Here is a 20,109-nt window from a genome sequence, read left to right on the forward strand (position 1 = left end):
TTTGATCTTATCTTACACTCAAAAGGAGTAATGATTTGATCTTCTCTTGTGATATTTTGAGTGTTTAGACTTCTCATTAAAGTGAACAAAAATTCTTTGATAAGTTTTACATGATACAGACTTAGGGAAAAATTAAAAAGCAGTTCAGCATTGATTGGTAAACTCAGTCTAATATCCTTGAACTTGCAAACTTTTCACTTTGCTTATCTAATTGTCCAAACAGTGACCACAGTACACTTTTCCGTTTGTGATCATTTCGTATTCACTTTCATTTTCAAATTTCCCAACAATCGTAAGTTAACAAATGCTTGACATCCTAACCAGATAATTATTTGATTAAATTTACAGGCTGACTACATGAGTGCTTGAAGAATGCCCAAAAAATAAGTACATACAATACAGTGGAGATAGACTCAAGAGAGTGACACTCAAGTGTACTAACCTGACATATATTACAAGTTACAAAACCTAATTATGACTCAAGGACAGCTCCTTCAACAATTTTCCATCCTGAACCTGAAAAAGACATTTCATATCTTGTTGTGTAGATTCTGCTGTTAGAAGCATCATGTTGTGGATGACCTACAGCAGTGAGGTGTGTAGATTCTTTGAGAGTTGTTTCCACCACTGCGCGTTGTCCATTCTGTGATATAGTCACACTGTCTATGTTGAGATCCTCCAAGTTGTAGTCATAGGACCAACCAAGCTCTGCAATCTCGGCTGCTCGATCAGTCCATATCTTCAACATTTCACCATCCAACACCTAGCAGAACTTAAACTTAAGCGAAACTTCATATATACAAAGATGGTAGATAAATTGTTTATCCAAAAAAAAACAAACAGAAAATTTCACGGAATAACACTGCCTCAAGATTATTAATTTATTAGTAGTCAGTCAAGAAGTAAAACATGGAATGTTTAATGCTCGGTACTTGTCCAGGAGAAAGAAAAGCCCACAAGTAATATAATATCATAACAGTTGATTCAGAAGTTTCTTCTCAGTTCTCAATATCCGCATGCATACACAAGAAAAGGTTACTCTACCCATTTATGCACATATTTACTATCCATTCGATGGAAGGGCTCGTATTATTTATACTTGACAAAATTCAACCGGAATCTAATCTGAAATAGTATTAGTTTGATTTTATTGTGAAATGTAGACAAGATGAAAATCCAACACCCTCTTTTTTATCATGTGAGGGTAGGAAAATGGAGGAAGCACACCATGAAGAGAAAGAAAATAGTTACCTAAGTTTGGGAGATTTTCAATGGGGAGGACTAGAGCCCCCATAAAACAAAGCACATGGTAAGGAGTATACTCCATCATCAAAATGATTATTTAGCAACCATTAACCAGTTTTAAATTCCCTACAAACAAATATAGAAATATTCTCCCCTGGCCCCGACAGTACTAGTTTCACTCCTTCCTTCCTTTTCAATTTATGAAAGGATTTATACCATGCCGAAAAAACTCAAAAAACATAGCTTAAATGGTATCCTGTCATACCAAATTTGGATTCAGGAAAAGGAAAAACAATAAACACGCATAATTGCACAAGAGGTCTGGCATGAACTATGAAGTGACCAAGACGTGTTATTGCACAATTGTCAGGTTTAACACGACTGAAGAAGAAAAACAGATTACTAGTGCATTGATCATATTCACACTAAATTGAGGCGTGTAATTACTCACTGTCATCTCCATTTTAAAGCAATTAAATTCCTTACCTCTTGCAAGCTTACTAGGCAATGATCAGGTCCAAAAGCTTGGGATTTGATGTGTTGCCACTTGCGAACTATTGCTTCTGCAACCCTTGCATTCATTTTTGGTAATTGCTCAACTAATTCTTCATCTCCTACAGGACATGTGCAGTTTAATCAGTTATGTATACAATAAGCAACTATTGCCAGAAGCTTACATCATGAACTTACAAAAACTTAATTTCAGATGTGATAACAGAATCGATCTCAAAAATAAGAAAATATCTGTTAGTACTCCAATAGAGTAGATGATTCTAAAAACCCGTACCTATATTGATAGTATCTGATGCAATTGCTGAACCAGGCACTTTTTGAAGAATGGGTCTAGCAGGTAAAAACTTCAAACCAGCTAAAGTTATGAGTCCAATGACTACACCAGCACACATGATACTCACACTAGCATTTTTAATTTCGTCAGTAATAAAATTTCCATCATTTATCTCAGCAGTATTTTTTATTCCCGAAACCTCAACATCGACTGAAGTATCCTGATTTGAGAATGTCAGGGGATCATCATTTTCAGAAAGGCTTGAATTATTCTTCTCACCATTTTCTAAATGTGTCAAGATTTTATCATTGGGGCTAACAGGAAAAACCCTCTTCAATGCTTTAATTGCACTAGCTTGGATCTGGCCTATAACAGCAGTAGCCTCAGCTCCAATTTTCGCTACGGCTGCTGCAGCAGCCAGGGGTGAACGATCAGCACCCTCCAGCTTCTCTAGATAGCTTAGCACTGTAGGGTCATCATAGTAATCTCCAAGCTTAAAGCTTGTGTCTTTAGTATCTCTAAACCTGGGGAAAACCACCTCCATCAACCATGTCTCCAACAATTTACATAGTCCGGGAAGATCACTGTCTTCATCATCACCCTTTGCATTTTCCATAATAAAGTCAATAATAGATGGGTTTCGATAAGGAGAGCTGTCACTATCAAGTCCCAACCAAGACCTACACTGATCGAGCTCCCCAACAAGCAGTGCACACAGACCCCTTTCTAATGCAAAATCAACCTCTCTCTTCTCCATCTCCATGGGAGTATAAAGAGAGGGAGCATTCCTAATATTTGTTACCTTAGTTTGCTGAAGTTGATTGAATAAGTTATCAGCATCTTGGATAAGATGTGGCTTTTTACCTACGAAGGCTTGTGCAACCAATGCAAGTGCCACCCCATACGCCTCAAAACTTTCAGCTGGAATATTACTAGGGGTTCCTACAAAAAGTTCGACCTTCAAAAAAACAAAGATTGAAGATAAGAAGAGATGAAAATTCTTGATAAACAAAAACCAATGGGGGGGAAAGAAAATTGAAAGAAAAACATGCACAAAATATTCAATGAACACCTGTTCGGCTGCTTTCATATGCAGGAATGCCTCGTTCATGAAATCTTCACGAGTGAAACTCCCAGCAATTGCTGCTGCTCCTCCACCTCCAACTGTCCACAGAATGTTGCGGACACCTTGGAGACCTTCCTCTCTCCGTGCTCGATGCTCATCATCAAGAGGCAAGGCTAAAAGTTCTAATACACAGCGTGGGGTTATCTCTTCAAGTGTCTCATCAATCTGTGTTTGTAAATCTGGAGCTAGGTTGCTTGCCCCTTCTTCCTACATGATGAAGTGAGTCATTAGAAAGCATATATCCCCTGGACTGCAACTTCAAAGTATTCAAGCTATATACTATACGTATTATTTTACTTTTACTGCACATTAAATACACGCAAAAAATAATCTTGTGTAGATTTTGGAAATGCAACAGCAGTTAAGTTTAAAAGGAATACTATACTTGCCAAATGTTTTTTATTCACAGATTTTCACCCTAGTACTTGTTACCTCCACATACATAATACAATAACAGAACCATATTAATTTTGTGGCAGTAGTGATGAGTAAGATCGCATCCATATTAGGAAAACTAAGTACATACAGCAATGAAAGATTACAAAAAAATTTAAAACGACTCCCACTAACAAGTAATTCACAGACATTCATTAAACAATAAACATTTTTAATAAAAAAAAACATACAGCATACAATCTAATACATTGCAAACTTAAAAGAAAAACTCTTTGATATTAAAAAGATTTTGTTAGAGTTGCTTAAGCAATTATGATTGGTATAGTATGTGAGAGTAAGTTATTACTTTTTATATTGAACCATCCCAAATAGTTATGCTTTTTTTTTGTACTCAGTTTCGTAACAAATCTTTACACTGGATTGTATGGCTCTACTTAAAAAGTTCTCTTATTTTAATAAATGCAAATTCTGAATACTTAGGAATTGCGTGAAGGGGGCATTGACCACACTCCACAGTAGAAGAATTCTACTACTCTTAAGAGTCAAGTATGGATCACAAGTTTTCAACAAATACTAGTAAAAATTGAAATATTAAAAGAGTCATAAAATATCTAGGAATTTTCAAACAATTGCATTTTCCATACAAGTTGAAATTCACTTATACATCTCAAATTTCTCAAAAAAAAATACTCATTTAACTTGTCTAAAATCAATCAATCATCTAAAAGCTATGAAGCCCGGACTCGGACACGGATACGAGGACCCCGCTAATATAAAAAACATAGGACACGAACACGGCTATATATATTTTATATATTAATATAATATATAAAACAAGAAGCAAAATATATATATATATATATATATATATATATATATATATATATATATATATATATATATATATATATATATATATATATATTTAAACTTAGTACTTTCAATAAAAAAAGACATAAATCCACAAAAACAAATTAATACAAATCATATCATAGTCACTCCATATTACCAACCTCTAAGTCCTAGAATAAGAAAGAAAATAGGAATCCTAATTTTGTTATTTTTATAGTGGAGAAGTGAAATATGAAAGGTAAAAAAACCCTATTATTTTTATAAATAAAAATTTGATAATTATTGAGTTGGGCTTTTTTTTTTTAAATCTATTTTTTTTTTAGTTTGGTGTGTCCTTTATTTGAAACAAGGTGTCGTATCCGTGTCCGCTGCAATTAAATTATTTTTTTCGTTGGACACAAAAAAAAACGTGTCAGATACGTGTCGTACGAGTATCCTTGTCCGATATGTGTCCGACACGGCGACACGCCTTCTGAATGGCATGACACCGCAAAAACGTGTCAGATACGTGTCGTACGAGTATCCGTGTCCGATATGTGTCCGACGCGGCGACACGCCTTCTGAATGGCGTGTCGGCGCTTCATAGTCTAAAAGTATCTAAAGACTTTTGACATCCTAGAAGCTAAATCAAACAGGGCTTTAGTGATAGTAAATGACACTATTATAGGCGTGAGACGAGGTACTATGACTCACCTGCAAAAGCTTCAATGCCCTCTCGAGCATCTCACAAGCGACAATGAAATCTGCTGGAGACAAAGCCATAGCATCCCTTGAAATGTCAACATAAGCAAGCGCCATAGCCAACACAACATCTTGCTTAAACGTCTTCGGCAACCTCTCTCTTAGCAAATCCCCACCAATCCTAAGCACCAACTCCATCTCTCCAGCTTCCTGCAACACACAAAGAGCTCCAGGAACCTACAAAACACAAAGTTCAATTTCAAAAATCAAAAAATCAGAATATTGCTACTGTAACATAAACAAATTGAACTAAATTGAATGAAATTGAAATGTTACTTTGTCAAAAGGGATTTCAGTGAGAAATGAAGAATCATCAACATTATCAACGATGCTTTGATTGTACTCTCGTCTGGAAGCAGGATCAGCTAGGGTTTCGCAAGCCGCTTGAAGAATCTGGCGACGGCTAATCAAAGCTTCGTTGCTGAAAGCATACTGAGGCAGCTTCGAGAATTTCGCTTCGTAAGCCCTCCGAATGCCATCACCGAGAAAATGCGTTTCTGCGCCGAGAATTTTGTACAGGTCGAGAGGGAGTAACACGTGGCGTTCAATGGGAGGAGAGTCGAGTTGAGGAGGGAAAGAAGAAGTCGGAGTAACGGCGGTGGCGGAGGAGGAAGATGACGAAGATGTGTCGCCGAGGAACTGGAAATCGGAAATGAGTCGTTCCGCCCATTTGCTGGTGGCGGAGAAGACGGATGAGTGGAGGCGGTTAGGTTTTTTGGAGAAACGTGTGAGACGGCGAGGAGTTGATAGCCCGACACCGATGGCAACGCCGGTGACCACCGCAGCATCCATGGCGCTGTAGCTTAAAACTTCAAACGTCAGTTATAAACCCTTTCTCCTATCTCTTCTGATTCTATACTATCTGTGTAGTAAAATAATAATGATATTTTAAATTTTATTAAATTACTTTTTATTTTAAATAGTATTTTAAAAAATATTAAATCTCATCATTTTAAAATACTGATATTTTTTAAATTTTATCTTATCATTTTATTCTAAAATGTTGGTTTATCATTTTATTCTAAAATGTTGGTTTATTTTTAATAAAATTTTAGAGGATTTCTCAATCCACCCTGAAACTCTTAGTCATCTGATAAAATTTGAATTATGTCTTTGTTTTCGTAGATACACATCCGGAAGTATCTATAATATAAGAAAATTTATTGTTCTGAAATTCACCATAATACCTTTTATCTATAATATAAGAAAATTTATTGTTCTGGAATTCACCATAATACCCTTTAGTTATCTTAGTCTAAATTATTATTTTTGGGGCCAATAATATTTTTTAGTGGTTTATTCCAAACAAAGGTATTTGCTTGGAAACCAATTGAAACACGTGAAAGAAATTTCAATTAAGTAGCAAAAGCCTTTTTACTTTTTCTGCCACCACTTTTCTTCTCTTCTTGAAAAATTGCAACCAAATGGGTATGGGTATTTGCCACCACTTTTTCTTCTCTTCCCTAAATTTTTTGAAAATCCTAATTACTTTTTGCAAAAGCATGCTCTTCTGCAGACATGAACATCCATTCACGCCACCCTCTCTTGTCATTTCCAATATCCTGTTTCTTTTCACACATGGTTCTCTTTAGATTCCCACACATGGTTCTCTCTTCTAAAGAAACCCCTCTTAAAGTGATATCAAGGAGAAAAGGGGTACCAGTCAGAATATGAGTAACAGCGGCGGCTATGATGTTTCCGGCGGTCTACGGTTTTGCTGTGATAGATTTGCGGTGAAAGCTCCAAACTTTTTGCCCATCTTTTATTTTTTTATGTTTGAAAGTATTGGGTAAAGAAAGGAGAAAAAACAAAGCAAAGATAAGAGCGACAACCACATCAGGTTTGTGATTAACTGATTATGTAGTTTTATGGTTTTGAATAACTGGATGTAAAATCGGATGTTAGCTTAAAAGTTGAACAATTGATTATTCTTGGGATTAGATTTAGGTTTTTCATGTTAGATATCTAAATGCTTTGATTTCACTGAGTTCATTTTTCAATCTCTATTTTTCTTTTTCTTCTGATTCTTTGCTTTTTAATGGATTTTATGGGTATCTATTTTGTAGATTTTTCATCATCTAAGGATTTATCTGGTTTGAAATGTATAATGCCCTGTTATCAAAAAAATGAGGTGTTGAAGATAGTGGTTAAAAATGAAGATGAATGAAATGAAGAGATTGTGTGGCCAATTTATTCCATTCAAATTTTCTGAAATAAATTGAAGGAAATGAAGATGAAGGAAATGATTGGGTGTCTAACTTATTCCATTTAACGTATTCCATTCAAATGAAGATGAACGAAATGAAGATATTGGGCGAAAGCTCTATCGGTGATGCCGGCGGCCGTGCTCCGTAACCTCGCCAACAAACTCAATGAGAAACACAAAAATGTTGCTCTCGTGGTTTTGTTCACTTCTATCTTTCATCGTAATTTTTCATTTGTGTTTGATGATTATTGCAATTTGGTGAAGATTGTTGATAGGTTAAGGAGATTATGAAGCAGCTTGTTTGTGCTGGTGATGATTTTAGGTGGTAATGCTTATTTCTCCAAATAGCTTGAGCAACCATCAATGTCAGTTCAATTCCTCTTATCAAGTTTAATCATATTTCTATCTTCTTGATTGTTTCATAGTAGTGTATATTTTATATCTTATAATCATGTTCTTCTTAGGATGGTCAAAGGATTTCTTAAAACTGCTCAAGGTGTTTCTTCTCGTGTTACAATGATGGAGTTGATTTCAACGACAAAGACTTTCTTCTTTTCCTGCAAATCTAAGGATTCGTTGGCGATTAATATTCCTTGACTCCATGATAAAAATGAGATTGTTGGAGTTTGGGTTTGGGTTGGTGATTATTCTATTAGCTTTTATGGTTTATGTGGAAGGTGAGCAAACGAAGTACTTGTAGCAGCGGGAGCAATGGAGATATGATCACTCCATCTTGCTTAGAAGTTGGATTTTGTTGACAAAAGAGAGCAAGGAGAACATGTGAGAGCAAATTCTTGCTTGGTAAAAGTTATAAGCATTTACTTAACATTTGAGAGCAAATTAAATTCAGTATAAATATTCACTATTGTTGATGTTTATTCATTATATATTTGTTTGTCATAACACAACTGATATGTTCTTTCTTTTAATATTATTTGAGCAAGCTAAACAATAATGTGTAGTTTGGAAGCTTTCTCTATGCTATGGCAATGTGAGTGAGGATTTAATTCAAGGCTGAATCTCCTGAGTAATGATATCATAATTGTTGCTCCTGATAAATTCTATATTTATTAATGAAGTTAATAGAAATTCAAATTGCTTCATTTGTGGCCATAGAGTTATAGCAATCTTAATCACAATTCAATTTTGTTTTCACTTTTTTGTTTTTATGAGTTTTTTTTCTTTCCTGTAATCAGAGGTTAAAAAATGTACTGCACTAAATAAAAACAATTCTACCTAGAGCGTGGCGTGTACTTATTCTACATTATAAAAATCATGTTTCTTAATGGTATACAGAAAAAAATTATTAATGATCTAAATATTTTTATATACGAAAAAATTTATTATTGATTTAAATATTTTTTTAACCTTCTATTTAAAATAAATATATTATAAAACAAATGCGCAAACCAGACAAGAACTCGTACGTATGCACGAGTTTGTTACAAGTTTTTTTAAAAAAATATTTGATTTCTTCCGTAGATACACCTACAAAATATTAACCTACTCTTGAACATACGGAGTCCCAGAGACGGAGCCATGTTGTAGACATTGTAGACATGTGTCCCCATTACATTTTTTAAATATTAACCTACTCTTGAACATACGGAGTCCCAGAGACGGAGCCATGTTGTAGACATTGTAGACATGTGTCCCCATTACATTTTTTATTTAGAGAGTTTCTTAATCCATCCTCTTATCTCTGTTTTCAGAGATACATATCAGGATACATTTTTTTGTCCAAAATTTAATTTTTTTTTCCAAAGTTACATCTACGGAACATGCATTTTTTGAGTAAAAAAAGTTGCTTCCGGAGATACATCTCTGAAAGCATAAAGGTATTTTTGGAAGCGCGCATGGTGTATAATATTTATTTATTTAATATATTTTTTTGGTGTAAATGATACTTATTTATTATTTCTAAATATAGTATTTTAATTAATAAATTATTTTAAACATAGATTAAAAATTTTAATTTCAAACTAAAAAAATTGAAAATTAATCATAAATTTATATGCAAAAATTGCCCCCAGTTCTCAATTTTTCTAGTTCCGTCTCTGCGGAGTCCTACAAAATATCTAACTAGACCAACATTAATGATTGGCTCAATCCAAATAAGAAATAAAAAAGCCTCAAGCATGTACACTTCAACATTAGCCGTTAGCATACGCAACCAAAGGAAGTTTGTAATAGAATAACCATTATATCTAGTAGATAGGCCCACTCAACTTTGCTAATAAAATCTCATAGATAGCTCAATGGATCACTGACTTAAACCAAGATGAAGTCCATGTCCAACAAACTTTTTGTATTATGACTTGACTATAGACATAAAGTTGAACTCCGCTTTTATGTAAAAAGCTCTTGATAATTGAAAAACAAAGGGAATGATGCTACATTATAAAGGTTTTATTTGGGCTAACTATTTTGGTTCTATTCTACTTTTAGATAAAATTATTTTATTATGAAAAGTCCCTGTAACGGGTATAACTAGTAATAGTACAATTGAAATTGTCATATTTCAGCTTGACTTTAGGGTGGTTTTCTTCTAAGTTGGAAAAATCATTCACTCTCCAAATGATTAAAGATTTCAAAGTACAGAATCTACTCCACGTCAGTTATGATTGAAAGTACATTTGGTTGGATTTTCCTTTTGATCAAAGTAATAGACTCTAACCTAGAAAATGAAAACACAGTATGCTTCATCAATTCTAAGTGTGTAGTGTGTATGTAAATAAAGGTATTACATATCAGTGGGGATTTTCCATGCAAGTGTTATTATGGTACTATAATGCTTATTTTTAATTACTTTTAATATTGAGCTCAAGTGGGAGCTTGAATATGCTCATGAATTTTAATGCTTTTATTTTTTGTATGAGGTAAACTTTGTCTTTTTCAGTAAAATTTATATGATTTGTTAACTTTGCATATATAACAATTATATATGTGTTGCTTAGAAGCTTCACTATTCAATAAACCAGATGAAATTTGTTGTGGCAATAATATATAAAACATTATGCACCGAAAATAATAAAGTTTGCACTTTATGAGTATGGAAGCTTTTTTAGGACTGATCTCTGGCATGCTTTGATAGATCTATTCATATAAATTATTGCAGGTTTGCCTTTAGTAGATGCTCAAAAAAAAAAAGTGGAGTTCACAAGCGTTGCTGAGGTACCTCCCAAATGTAGTAAAAACATTATAAACTTCACAAACCTTAACAAGTTCAACAGACAGTGAAGCACAAGCAAGTTAATGCTTTGTAGTGACTTTGGATTTAGATTTATGTCATGAACATTATGCCTTGTGTATTAGATTAGATTTTCAACTTACATAGTTGTTTTTTTTACTATGTTAACATTTTGAGTCAATCGTGAAATATACCTTAAGCATTCAAGTAGGATTTATGTGCTCCTTTCTTTAAATTTATGATTAAATAACCTCTTGACCATGAAACTTGCTTTGGAAGAGTGAGTTGAATGCATTTAATTCTTCTTTCTTGATATGTATGTTATTGGCCTCCTATCTTATATCTATCTATTATCTATTATTATTATGCTAAGTAAAATGTTTCTTACTATATAGTCGCGACTACCTACAAAACTCATGAACTAATTTAATTTTAATGTATATAAATGGTTCACTAACATCAACTAACATAAGCTTGTTAACTGAGAGATGTGCCTTAAGCTTAATTATTAAGTTTTAACAATTGATTAATTTATTTCTATATCAATTTTTAAAATAACTTTAAAAAATATTAATCAATAATTAATTTATAAAATGACATGGATAATAATAAATCAATATGTCTCATGCCACACATGCAAAAAAATTACAATTTATCATTTACTATAACTAGATTATTGGCCCGTGCGATGCACGGCTATTTTAAGATTGAAAACTATAATATTTATTAAAAGTTAATATTTTATTTTTATTATTATATTAAGTAGGTTATTATAATAATAATAATAATAATAATTATTATTATTATTATTATTAATGTTAATTTTTAACAATTACATTACTATATCATGATATTTTTTATTAATATTATTTTTTTTATTTTTTTTATTTTTTTTATTACAATAGTTTTGTTTTAATGACTTGTTATTATCACTAAAATATTTATTATCAAATTAAAATTGTCACTTAAAAATCAATACATTCTCATATGTTTTCAGTATCTCTTAAAATGATGTAATCATTATTTAAATAAATAATCTAAATAAAAGAAAACATATTATTAATGGTATACATAATTTTGCAAATTTTGAGGTATTGAGATGTTATTGTCATTAAAAATATTTAGTATCGGATGACAAATATCAAAAATTCAATAAAAATACATGGAAAAATGGGTGATTCGACACATATTTTTAAACAAAACTTTTATAAATTGACCTATAAATCTAAAATATGTATATTTTGTTCTCCTGCACAAAAAATAAAAAAAAATGAACAATTATGATGACACATTTCAAATGAAAAATATAGAATATATAAAAATAATAGAGATTTATATTTTGGGTGTGGGTAATGATATACCTATTAGAGAAAAATATGTATATTTTGTTTTCCTACACAACAAAAAAAATCAACAATTATGATGACACATGTCAAATGAAAAATAAAGAATATATAAAAATAAAAAAGATTTATATTTTGGGTGTGGGTAATGATATACTTATTAGAGAAAATGAACACAAATAAAAAAGGATGGTAGAAATATATATATATATATATATATATATATATATATATATATATATATATATATATATATATATATATATATATATATATATATATATATATATATATATATATATATATATATATATATATTTATTAAGAGGGAGAAAAATATCATATCACAAAAATAATAATACATCATATCTGTAATAGAAAGATGAGTAATATAATGTTAAACTATTTAAAGGAAGAAATAGTTTGAAAAAAATTTAAATTATAATGTAAGTAAATTCTTTTCGCTTAGTTATGTTCCCAATAATCCGTGAGATTATTATATTTTTATGATTTGCTATTTTGATCTCAAAGATTTGTAAGATCATTGGGAAAAAAATATGACTCTAATCATTTGATTTAAGATCTTACTCGTCCAATATTGTGCAAATTTTAAAGGAATACAGATTTGTGAAATAAATTGTCAAAGTAAACCGATCTTGATTGATATTCTAAAACTGATTTTAATAAATTGAGGGGTTAAAAAATTTAATCAAAATTAAATATTTATTTCAATGAAACCAAATTTAATTCTTTGTATAAATGCTTATTTTACCGATTTTAATTGATTGATATTTTAAAACTGAATTTAATTGATTGATATTTTAAAACTGACTTTAATAATTTGAGCGGTTAAAAAATTTAATCGAACTTAATTATTTATTTCAATGCCGTAGAATATAATTGTTGATTTCAATTATTTTGTTGTTTAGTATGGTATCCCTATTTTATTCTTTGCATCAAATTTATATTTATTTATTTCAATAAATTTGTATAATTTAAACTTTATATATTATTATTATAATATTATTATTAATAGAGATGATTCAATATTATGTTTTTATTATTATTAGTATTTTTTATTAGTAATTATTATTATTATTATGTATTAATATAGTGTTAATTTAATATTTAATAAAATAAAGATGACAAAAATATATAATTATATAGTGTTAATATTAATATCGTTATTATCCATTTTTAAACATTACAATTTCGAATCAATTATTTGGAATAATAAAAGACAAAATTGACGATTTTGATAAGTTACAACAATTGAAACAATAATTCAATTTACTGTTGCAACAACATGCTTGCAAGTAAATCACATTCATAATTAAAATATAAATATTACTTATATGAGAAATTAATATAATTTATCATAATAATAATACTACCGTTATCTATGAAATTCAAATAATGCAGAACAAAATAACATATTTAAATATTGTTAGAATCATTTGTAACATAATTCAAGACCTTCAATATATTATGGTTAGAGACAGATACTTATATGATTTTTCACATGATTCTCAAGTAATAAGAATATAAAAGTAGAAACAAAATAATTCTTCTTCCTTCTTTACGTCAGCCAGAAATAGTAGAGAAAACTATATCACAAAATCCTATAAAAAAATTATTACAAAACCGTATAGTTATAATATTTAGATAATTGATATAATAAAGTAAATTAAATCATAAGTCTGTCATATAAATTGAAGAATAGTTAACACATAGTGAAAAATAAGAAAAGGAAATAAAACATCGATACAAAAAAAAGTAGGTACCTTGTCTTTGTTTGGGTAGAAGAGGATGAAGATATACTGCAACAAAAAATAGTTTAAATATATATAATTACTACAATAGAATAAGTTGAGTTACTTGTCATATAAATCAAATAATAGTTAAACATATGAAAAAGAAAGGAAAATATCAATAAAAAATAAAAAATGAAGTACTGTCTCAACTCTCAACCTTATTTAAAGAGAATGATGAAGACCTAAAACAAAATATATAGTACAGACATGTAAAACTTATCTACCAGCAATGTATTTATAACCATAAGAATGATTATTAAAAAGACAATAACTCTTATTTTGTAACTCATATGTTACAAAAAAAAAATGTAAATCACCGTTTTACCAATTAAAATCTATTATTAATTAATAATAATTAAATATTTATATTCTAATTAAAATATATTTACTTTTATCTTCATTATAATAATTTCATAGTATTGCAAATGAAGAATATTTATGGAATATATTTTAGCCAAATAAAAAAATCTAGAATTATGAAATTTGTTTTTATTTATGGAATATATTTTAGCCAAATAAAAAAATCTAGAATTATGAAATTTGTTTTTTTTCATGTAGAAGTTTATATCTATAAAATGAATAATAATAATCAATAAAAATATTGACTAATTATTTTTAATAAAATCTTGCCCTAATAATTTTTTTTTTACTCATATTAGTTCTAGTTGGTCAATCGGTTATTTTTAATCAAATATAAGTAAATAAAATCAAATATTATATATTATTAAAATAAACTAAGTTTATGAGCTAATAATATAAAATTGTACATATTAAAGTATTGACTTCAAATGTTTTAATATCAAATATTATTTTTTTTGGTAGTGAGACAATTTATTACAAATTATTTATTTATTATATTAAAATTAGGATATTAGATTGGATAAATGTGATTTGATGTGAAAAATAAAAAAGTGATAAAAATTCATAATTTTAATAGGTTTCTAATATGATGCCACATTGGATTAAGGTTTCTAATATGTTGCCACCTAGGATTTAAGGTTAGGGTTGTATCCAAGGTTGTCATCATGACAACCTTGGATTTATATTAAGTAGATTGAAAAACTATAGTTTAGCCAAAAAAATTATTCTAATTTCCTTTTCTATTATCAAAAAAAAAAATTCCTTCATTACAATAACCCGTCGTTGTGGTTGTCTTACCCTTCTTGGGCTATAACTGTCGGAGAAAGGAAGTTCTGAAGCTATGTCGACTGCGTTGGGCACCAAAGTTCACGCTCTTCGAAACTCTTCAATACTCAAATCACCCCTCAGTTTCATCAGAACCCTATCATCTTCCACTCCTTCTCCTTCTTCCCCTGATGTTGCTTCCACTACTGCCAAGAAATCCAAGTGATGAAAGAAGAAAAACTTTTTCGAGGTGGCTAAGTTATTGCCTAGTTGTGAAATCAGAAACCACGTGGCCAGGACTCACTAAAAAGAAGTTTCTTACGAGATCACTAAGCTCTATCTCTATAAGGTTCTCTTCCCATTTCATTTTTCTCTTCAATTTTACATTCTCGTTTTTTTGTTGATTATTTTGTATGTTGTTTGCATGATGGAAAACATGGCAAAGCTTGGGGTATTGCTCATAAGAATGGTTAGTTGTTAGTTTTTCAGATGAGTTTAGTTTTATTGTTATTTTGATCATAACTTGTTTGATAAATGTTCTAAGCCAGCATGTTTATATTTTTTATATTTTTATATGGTTAATTAATTGTATTATATCCTGCTATACCAAATTCAATTTATAGAGCCTTAGTTTTGAGAATTTTCTAGAGCCTTAGCTAAATTAGTGCACTTCTCTGTGTTTTGTTTTAAATGGAGGATTTTTATGGTACTAGTTATAAAACCCTGATTAAGGAAGAAAATGAAGAAAAAATTATCAAAATTTAGTTTGTAAACTATTTGGAATGAATGAATGTTGTTTTTTCCAATATAAGTATTAAGGAGGATGCTGTTATGGCTCTTTTATTTAATTCTTTGAGTTGCATACAATCAACGTGTTCTATCTGATTTATTTGAAGTGTATGTCTAACTTTGACAACTCCAAAAAGTTAAAAATTTAAACACTTTCTCAAACTTGAGAGCATTTGAGAACCTTACACTCTTCAAGAAAGATACATTTAGCTATCGATTTGTTTACAATAGTATTGTTGAATGCACTGTAGCTTTCCTTATTGCTAGCCCTATACCCCCAGATTGTAGTAGGAATGTAGGATATTCACAAAACGATTAACCTTAACTGGTTAAGTATTCAAATGATGTAGACAAAGGTCAACTTATTTTAGTTATAGAAGTTCCAACAGTGTAATGACTAAAGGTTTGAGCAAAATATTTAACTAGACCAACATTAATGATTGGCTCAATCCAAATAAGAAATTAAAAAGCCTTAAGCATGTACCCTTCAACATTGGCTGGTAGCATACACAACAAAAATAAGTTTATAATAGTATAACCACTATATCTAGTAGATAGGCCCACTCAACTTTGCTAATATAATCACATAGATAGCTCAATGGATCACTGACTTAAACCAAGATGAAGTCCATGTTCAACAAACTTTTGTATTATGACTTGACTGTAGACATAAAGTTGAACTCTGTTTTCATGTAAAAACCTATTGATAATTGAAAAACAAACAGAATGATGCTACATTATAAGGGTTGTATTTTGGCTAACTATTTTGGTTCTATTCTACTTTTAGTTAAAATTATTTTATCATGAAAGTCCCCTGTAAGTGGCATAGTTAGTAATAGCACAACTGAAATTCTCACATTTCAGCTTGACTTGTGGTTGGTTTCCTTCTAAGTTGGAAAAATCACCCACTCCCTGCTAAATGGTTAAAGATTTCAAAGTACAAAATCTACTCCATAGTAGTTATGATTGAAACTACATTTGGTTGGATTTTCCTTTTGGTGGTAATGCTCATGCTATTGGGTGTTACCACTAAGAAGGAGGGTCATACAAGAAAATTGTTCCTTGAACAATGAAAGGTAAAGATCTATACAAGTCTTACAATGGTAATGCTCCCGCTATTGGGTGTTATCACTGAGAATGAGGGTCATACAAGAAAATTGTTTCCTGAACTTCTGAGTAATCAGGTAAGGATAATAGAAATGTAACCATTGTACAAGATGATTATGAATCATCTTATGTCCTTATGATTTCAAGCAACAACTCTAGCAAGGAGTGGATTTTGGATTTAGAGTGTACTTGGAACATGACTCCAAACAAAAACTTGGTTGAGGAATAATGTGATCAAGATGGTGGATCAATGCTACTGGAAAGCAACAAAGCCTCTAAAATTGTAGGTATTGAATCTGTGAGATTTAAGCTTCACGATGAGTCAATAAAGTTGTTGATTGGTGTCAAGTATATACCAGATCTTAAGAGAAATTTGATTTCTTTTAGTGAATTTGACAAGAAAGGACATATTTTTAGAGGAGAGCAAGATTTCCTAAAAATTATAAAGGGGTGAGAGGAAGTTTTTTTTTTTTTTTTTTAAAATTTCAAAACACATTTTAAAACAATAATTTTTAATCAAATTCTTAGACTAATATTATTTTTGTAATAAAATTTCAATGAATTGTTATAAAGTAATAATAGAGAAATATATTATATTATTAATTAATAAACCGTTTATATTTTATAAATAATTTGTACTTAGTAGAATTCAAATTTGAGACCTTAAAAAGGTCATATTTTCATGACTAAAGCATTATTCACTGGGCCGCACACAATTAGTAGATAATTGACAAAGTTATCAAATAATAGTAATTTTTCATGAGTAAACAAATTTAACTTTCAAAATTAAAAATATTATTTTCTACTAAATTTATTATTAATTTAGTTTTTGTAAATAAATTATTTTTAAAAGGGATAATAGCTAATTTGCCCCCTGCCATATGGGCGAGGTTTGAAAAACGCCCCTGTAAAAAAAAAGTTTGGATTCGCCCCCTAATATATGAAGATTCCCCCTGTAAAAAAGTTTGTATTGAACCCATGACCTAGTAATTGCAATGGTGCAACACGCACTAGGCTATTTTACTTTTGTTGTTCTATTCTTGCATTAAGTATATATATTATAATAATTTCTGAAAACATGTTTATTAAATATTTATTTAGGTCCTTATGTTTTAATATTATTGTTAATCAATGGTAATGTTTTATTAACCAATATATTAACGTTAATATATTTATTTAGGTTATGATTTTTAATATATGTTTTATTATTATTATTATTATTATTAATTAATAACATTTTATTAACTAATATATTAACATTAATATATTACATGAATTGCATATTTATGGTTGATATTTAAAATATTTACATAAATATTTAAAAAATATTAAATATCATTGATATTTAAAAACATTAATATTTATATAACTTTAAATATTTAAATTATTAATTAAAAATAACGTTAATAAATTAGTTTAAATTAATTTATTAAATTAGTTTATTACATTAGTTTAAAAGCTACATTATTTTTTTAAAACATAGCCTTTGAAACTTGACTAACAGTATATTTTAAAACATAGCTTATAAAATATGACTAAATTAATTTGGTTTAATATTTTTTAAATTAGTTTATAAAACATAGTCTATAAAACATGACTAAATTAAATTTGTTTATGTAATTAAAAATAAACCAAATTAAAATCAAATTAAAACTAAATTAATTTATATTTTATAATTTAATTAATTTTAACAGTAAAATAAATATTAATTGTAACAGTATTAATTAATAATAATGTTAACTAATATTAACTAATAACTATAATATAACTATTATATTTTAGGCTAAATTATAATTTTGGTCCCCCAATTTTGTCTAATTCACGAAATTAGTCCCTTATTTCAAATCCAAACACTTTTGGTCCCCCTATTTTAAATTCTAACAGTTTTGGTCCATATTTCACGTTTTTTTTTTATAGAAAATCGATGAGATTTTTTATTTTTTTAACTTATATTTTTATGTATAAAGTACAACAATATGTTTATATACGATGATTTTTCATACTTCACAAATAACTTGTTATTTATAACATGAAAACATCGTTAATTTTAAGTGCAAAAGTATGAAAAGGGGACCAAAACTGTTTAAAATTTAAAATAAGGGGATCGGAATTGTTTAAATTTAAAACAAGGGGACCAAAACTGTTTAAATTTAAAATAAGAGGACCAATTTCGTGAATCAGATAAAATAGGGGGACCAAAACTGTAATTAAGTTTATATTTTAACTGATATACTTTATAATTTAATTAACTAGGTCTTAGGTTCAATACCCATGAAAGACAAAATTTTAGCTTTAAATAATTTAAAAAAATAAAAAAATAAAAAAAATGGTTGCCACATCAATAATTTTGATGATTAAATTTCTTGAAGGGGCAAAACAAGGGAAGGCAAAATAACTATTATCCCTTTTTAAAATGAATATAACTCTATATTATTTTGATTTTTTGACCGTGTGAATGCACAAAATTTTAATTAATTCAATCAAAATAAGACATTAAAAGTCTTTCGATTTGACTATGTTTGATATAAATAACAGTTGATTATGATTGATGACTGATATGATATATTAGTTTATAGTTGATAGTGATAACATATAATTGATAGCTGATAAATTAATTGAAGTGTGTAATAAAATTAGCGGTTCTACAAGTTAATATTATAAAATAACATAAAAGATATAATTATTTATGTTTAATATGTAATTATTTTATTTTAAATTAAAATAAATTATAAAGGATAAAAATAAATTTTACTTAATAGAAATGAAAGAAAAAAATAATAAATTACAAAATATAAATTAAAATACTATTAAAAATAATAGCGTCCGAAAAATAAATTATAAACTAATAAAATTTAGGGTTAATACCTATTTTCACCCCTGCCATATGGGGCTGATTTGAAAAACCCCCCTGCAAAAAAAAAAATTTGCAAGAATTCCCCTAACATTTGAAGATGCTCTCGTTTTAAACCTTGTAAAATTTTTGTTTTTAAAACCAACCTTGCCATTTGAAGATTCACTCATTTTAAACCTTATAATCTTGTAGATTATGTCATTTTAAACCCTCTGGAATATGACAGGAAAGGTTGGTTTTACTAAAAATAATAATTTACAGGGTTCAAAATGATAGAGTCTTTCAAGTGGCAAGGTTTGTTTTCAAAATAAAAATTTTACAGGGTTTAAAACGAGAGAATCTTCAAATGTTAGGGGAATTCTTGCAACTTTTTTTTTTGCAGGGGGTTTTTCAAATCAGCCCCATATGGCAGGGGTGAAAATAGGTATTAACCCTAAAATTTATTATAAATTTCTGATGAAAAAAATGACTATTAAACAAATTTTTTATTATCATACAAATTTATATAAGTTATAATCTATAATTTCAAAAATATAT

The 20,109-nt window shown here is 29.1% G+C and overlaps 1 protein-coding gene across 1 annotated transcript; it reads right to left on the reverse strand.

The window, feature by feature from the left end:
* Positions 1-308: 308 nt before the first annotated feature.
* Positions 309-6,008, reverse strand: LOC131596640 (protein ACCUMULATION AND REPLICATION OF CHLOROPLASTS 6, chloroplastic). Its single transcript, XM_058869362.1, has 6 exons — positions 5,424-6,008; positions 5,100-5,324; positions 3,105-3,365; positions 2,033-2,990; positions 1,732-1,859; positions 309-763 (listed from the first exon to the last, which is right to left on the reverse strand). Exons 1-6 carry the CDS (start codon positions 5,937-5,939, stop codon positions 473-475), a joined length of 2,379 nt encoding a protein of 792 aa, XP_058725345.1. The 5' UTR covers positions 5,940-6,008; the 3' UTR covers positions 309-472.
* Positions 6,009-20,109: the final 14,101 nt, after the last annotated feature.

This window comes from Vicia villosa, linkage group LG4 (assembly GCF_029867415.1).
Source record: "Vicia villosa cultivar HV-30 ecotype Madison, WI linkage group LG4, Vvil1.0, whole genome shotgun sequence".
In the NCBI taxonomy this organism is placed as follows: domain Eukaryota; kingdom Viridiplantae; phylum Streptophyta; class Magnoliopsida; order Fabales; family Fabaceae; genus Vicia; species Vicia villosa.

Coding starts and splice junctions, on each gene's coding strand:
- LOC131596640 (XM_058869362.1), bottom strand. CDS start 5,939: ATGGATGCTGCGGTGGTCACCGGCGTTGCCATCGGTGTCGGGCTATCA. Junction 2,991..3,104: donor ATATGAAAGCAGCCGAACAG/GTGTTCATTGAA, acceptor GTTTTTTTGAAG/GTCGAACTTTTTGTAGGAAC. Junction 1,860..2,032: donor ATCAGATACTATCAATATAG/GTACGGGTTTTT, acceptor CATGTCCTGTAG/GAGATGAAGAATTAGTTGAG.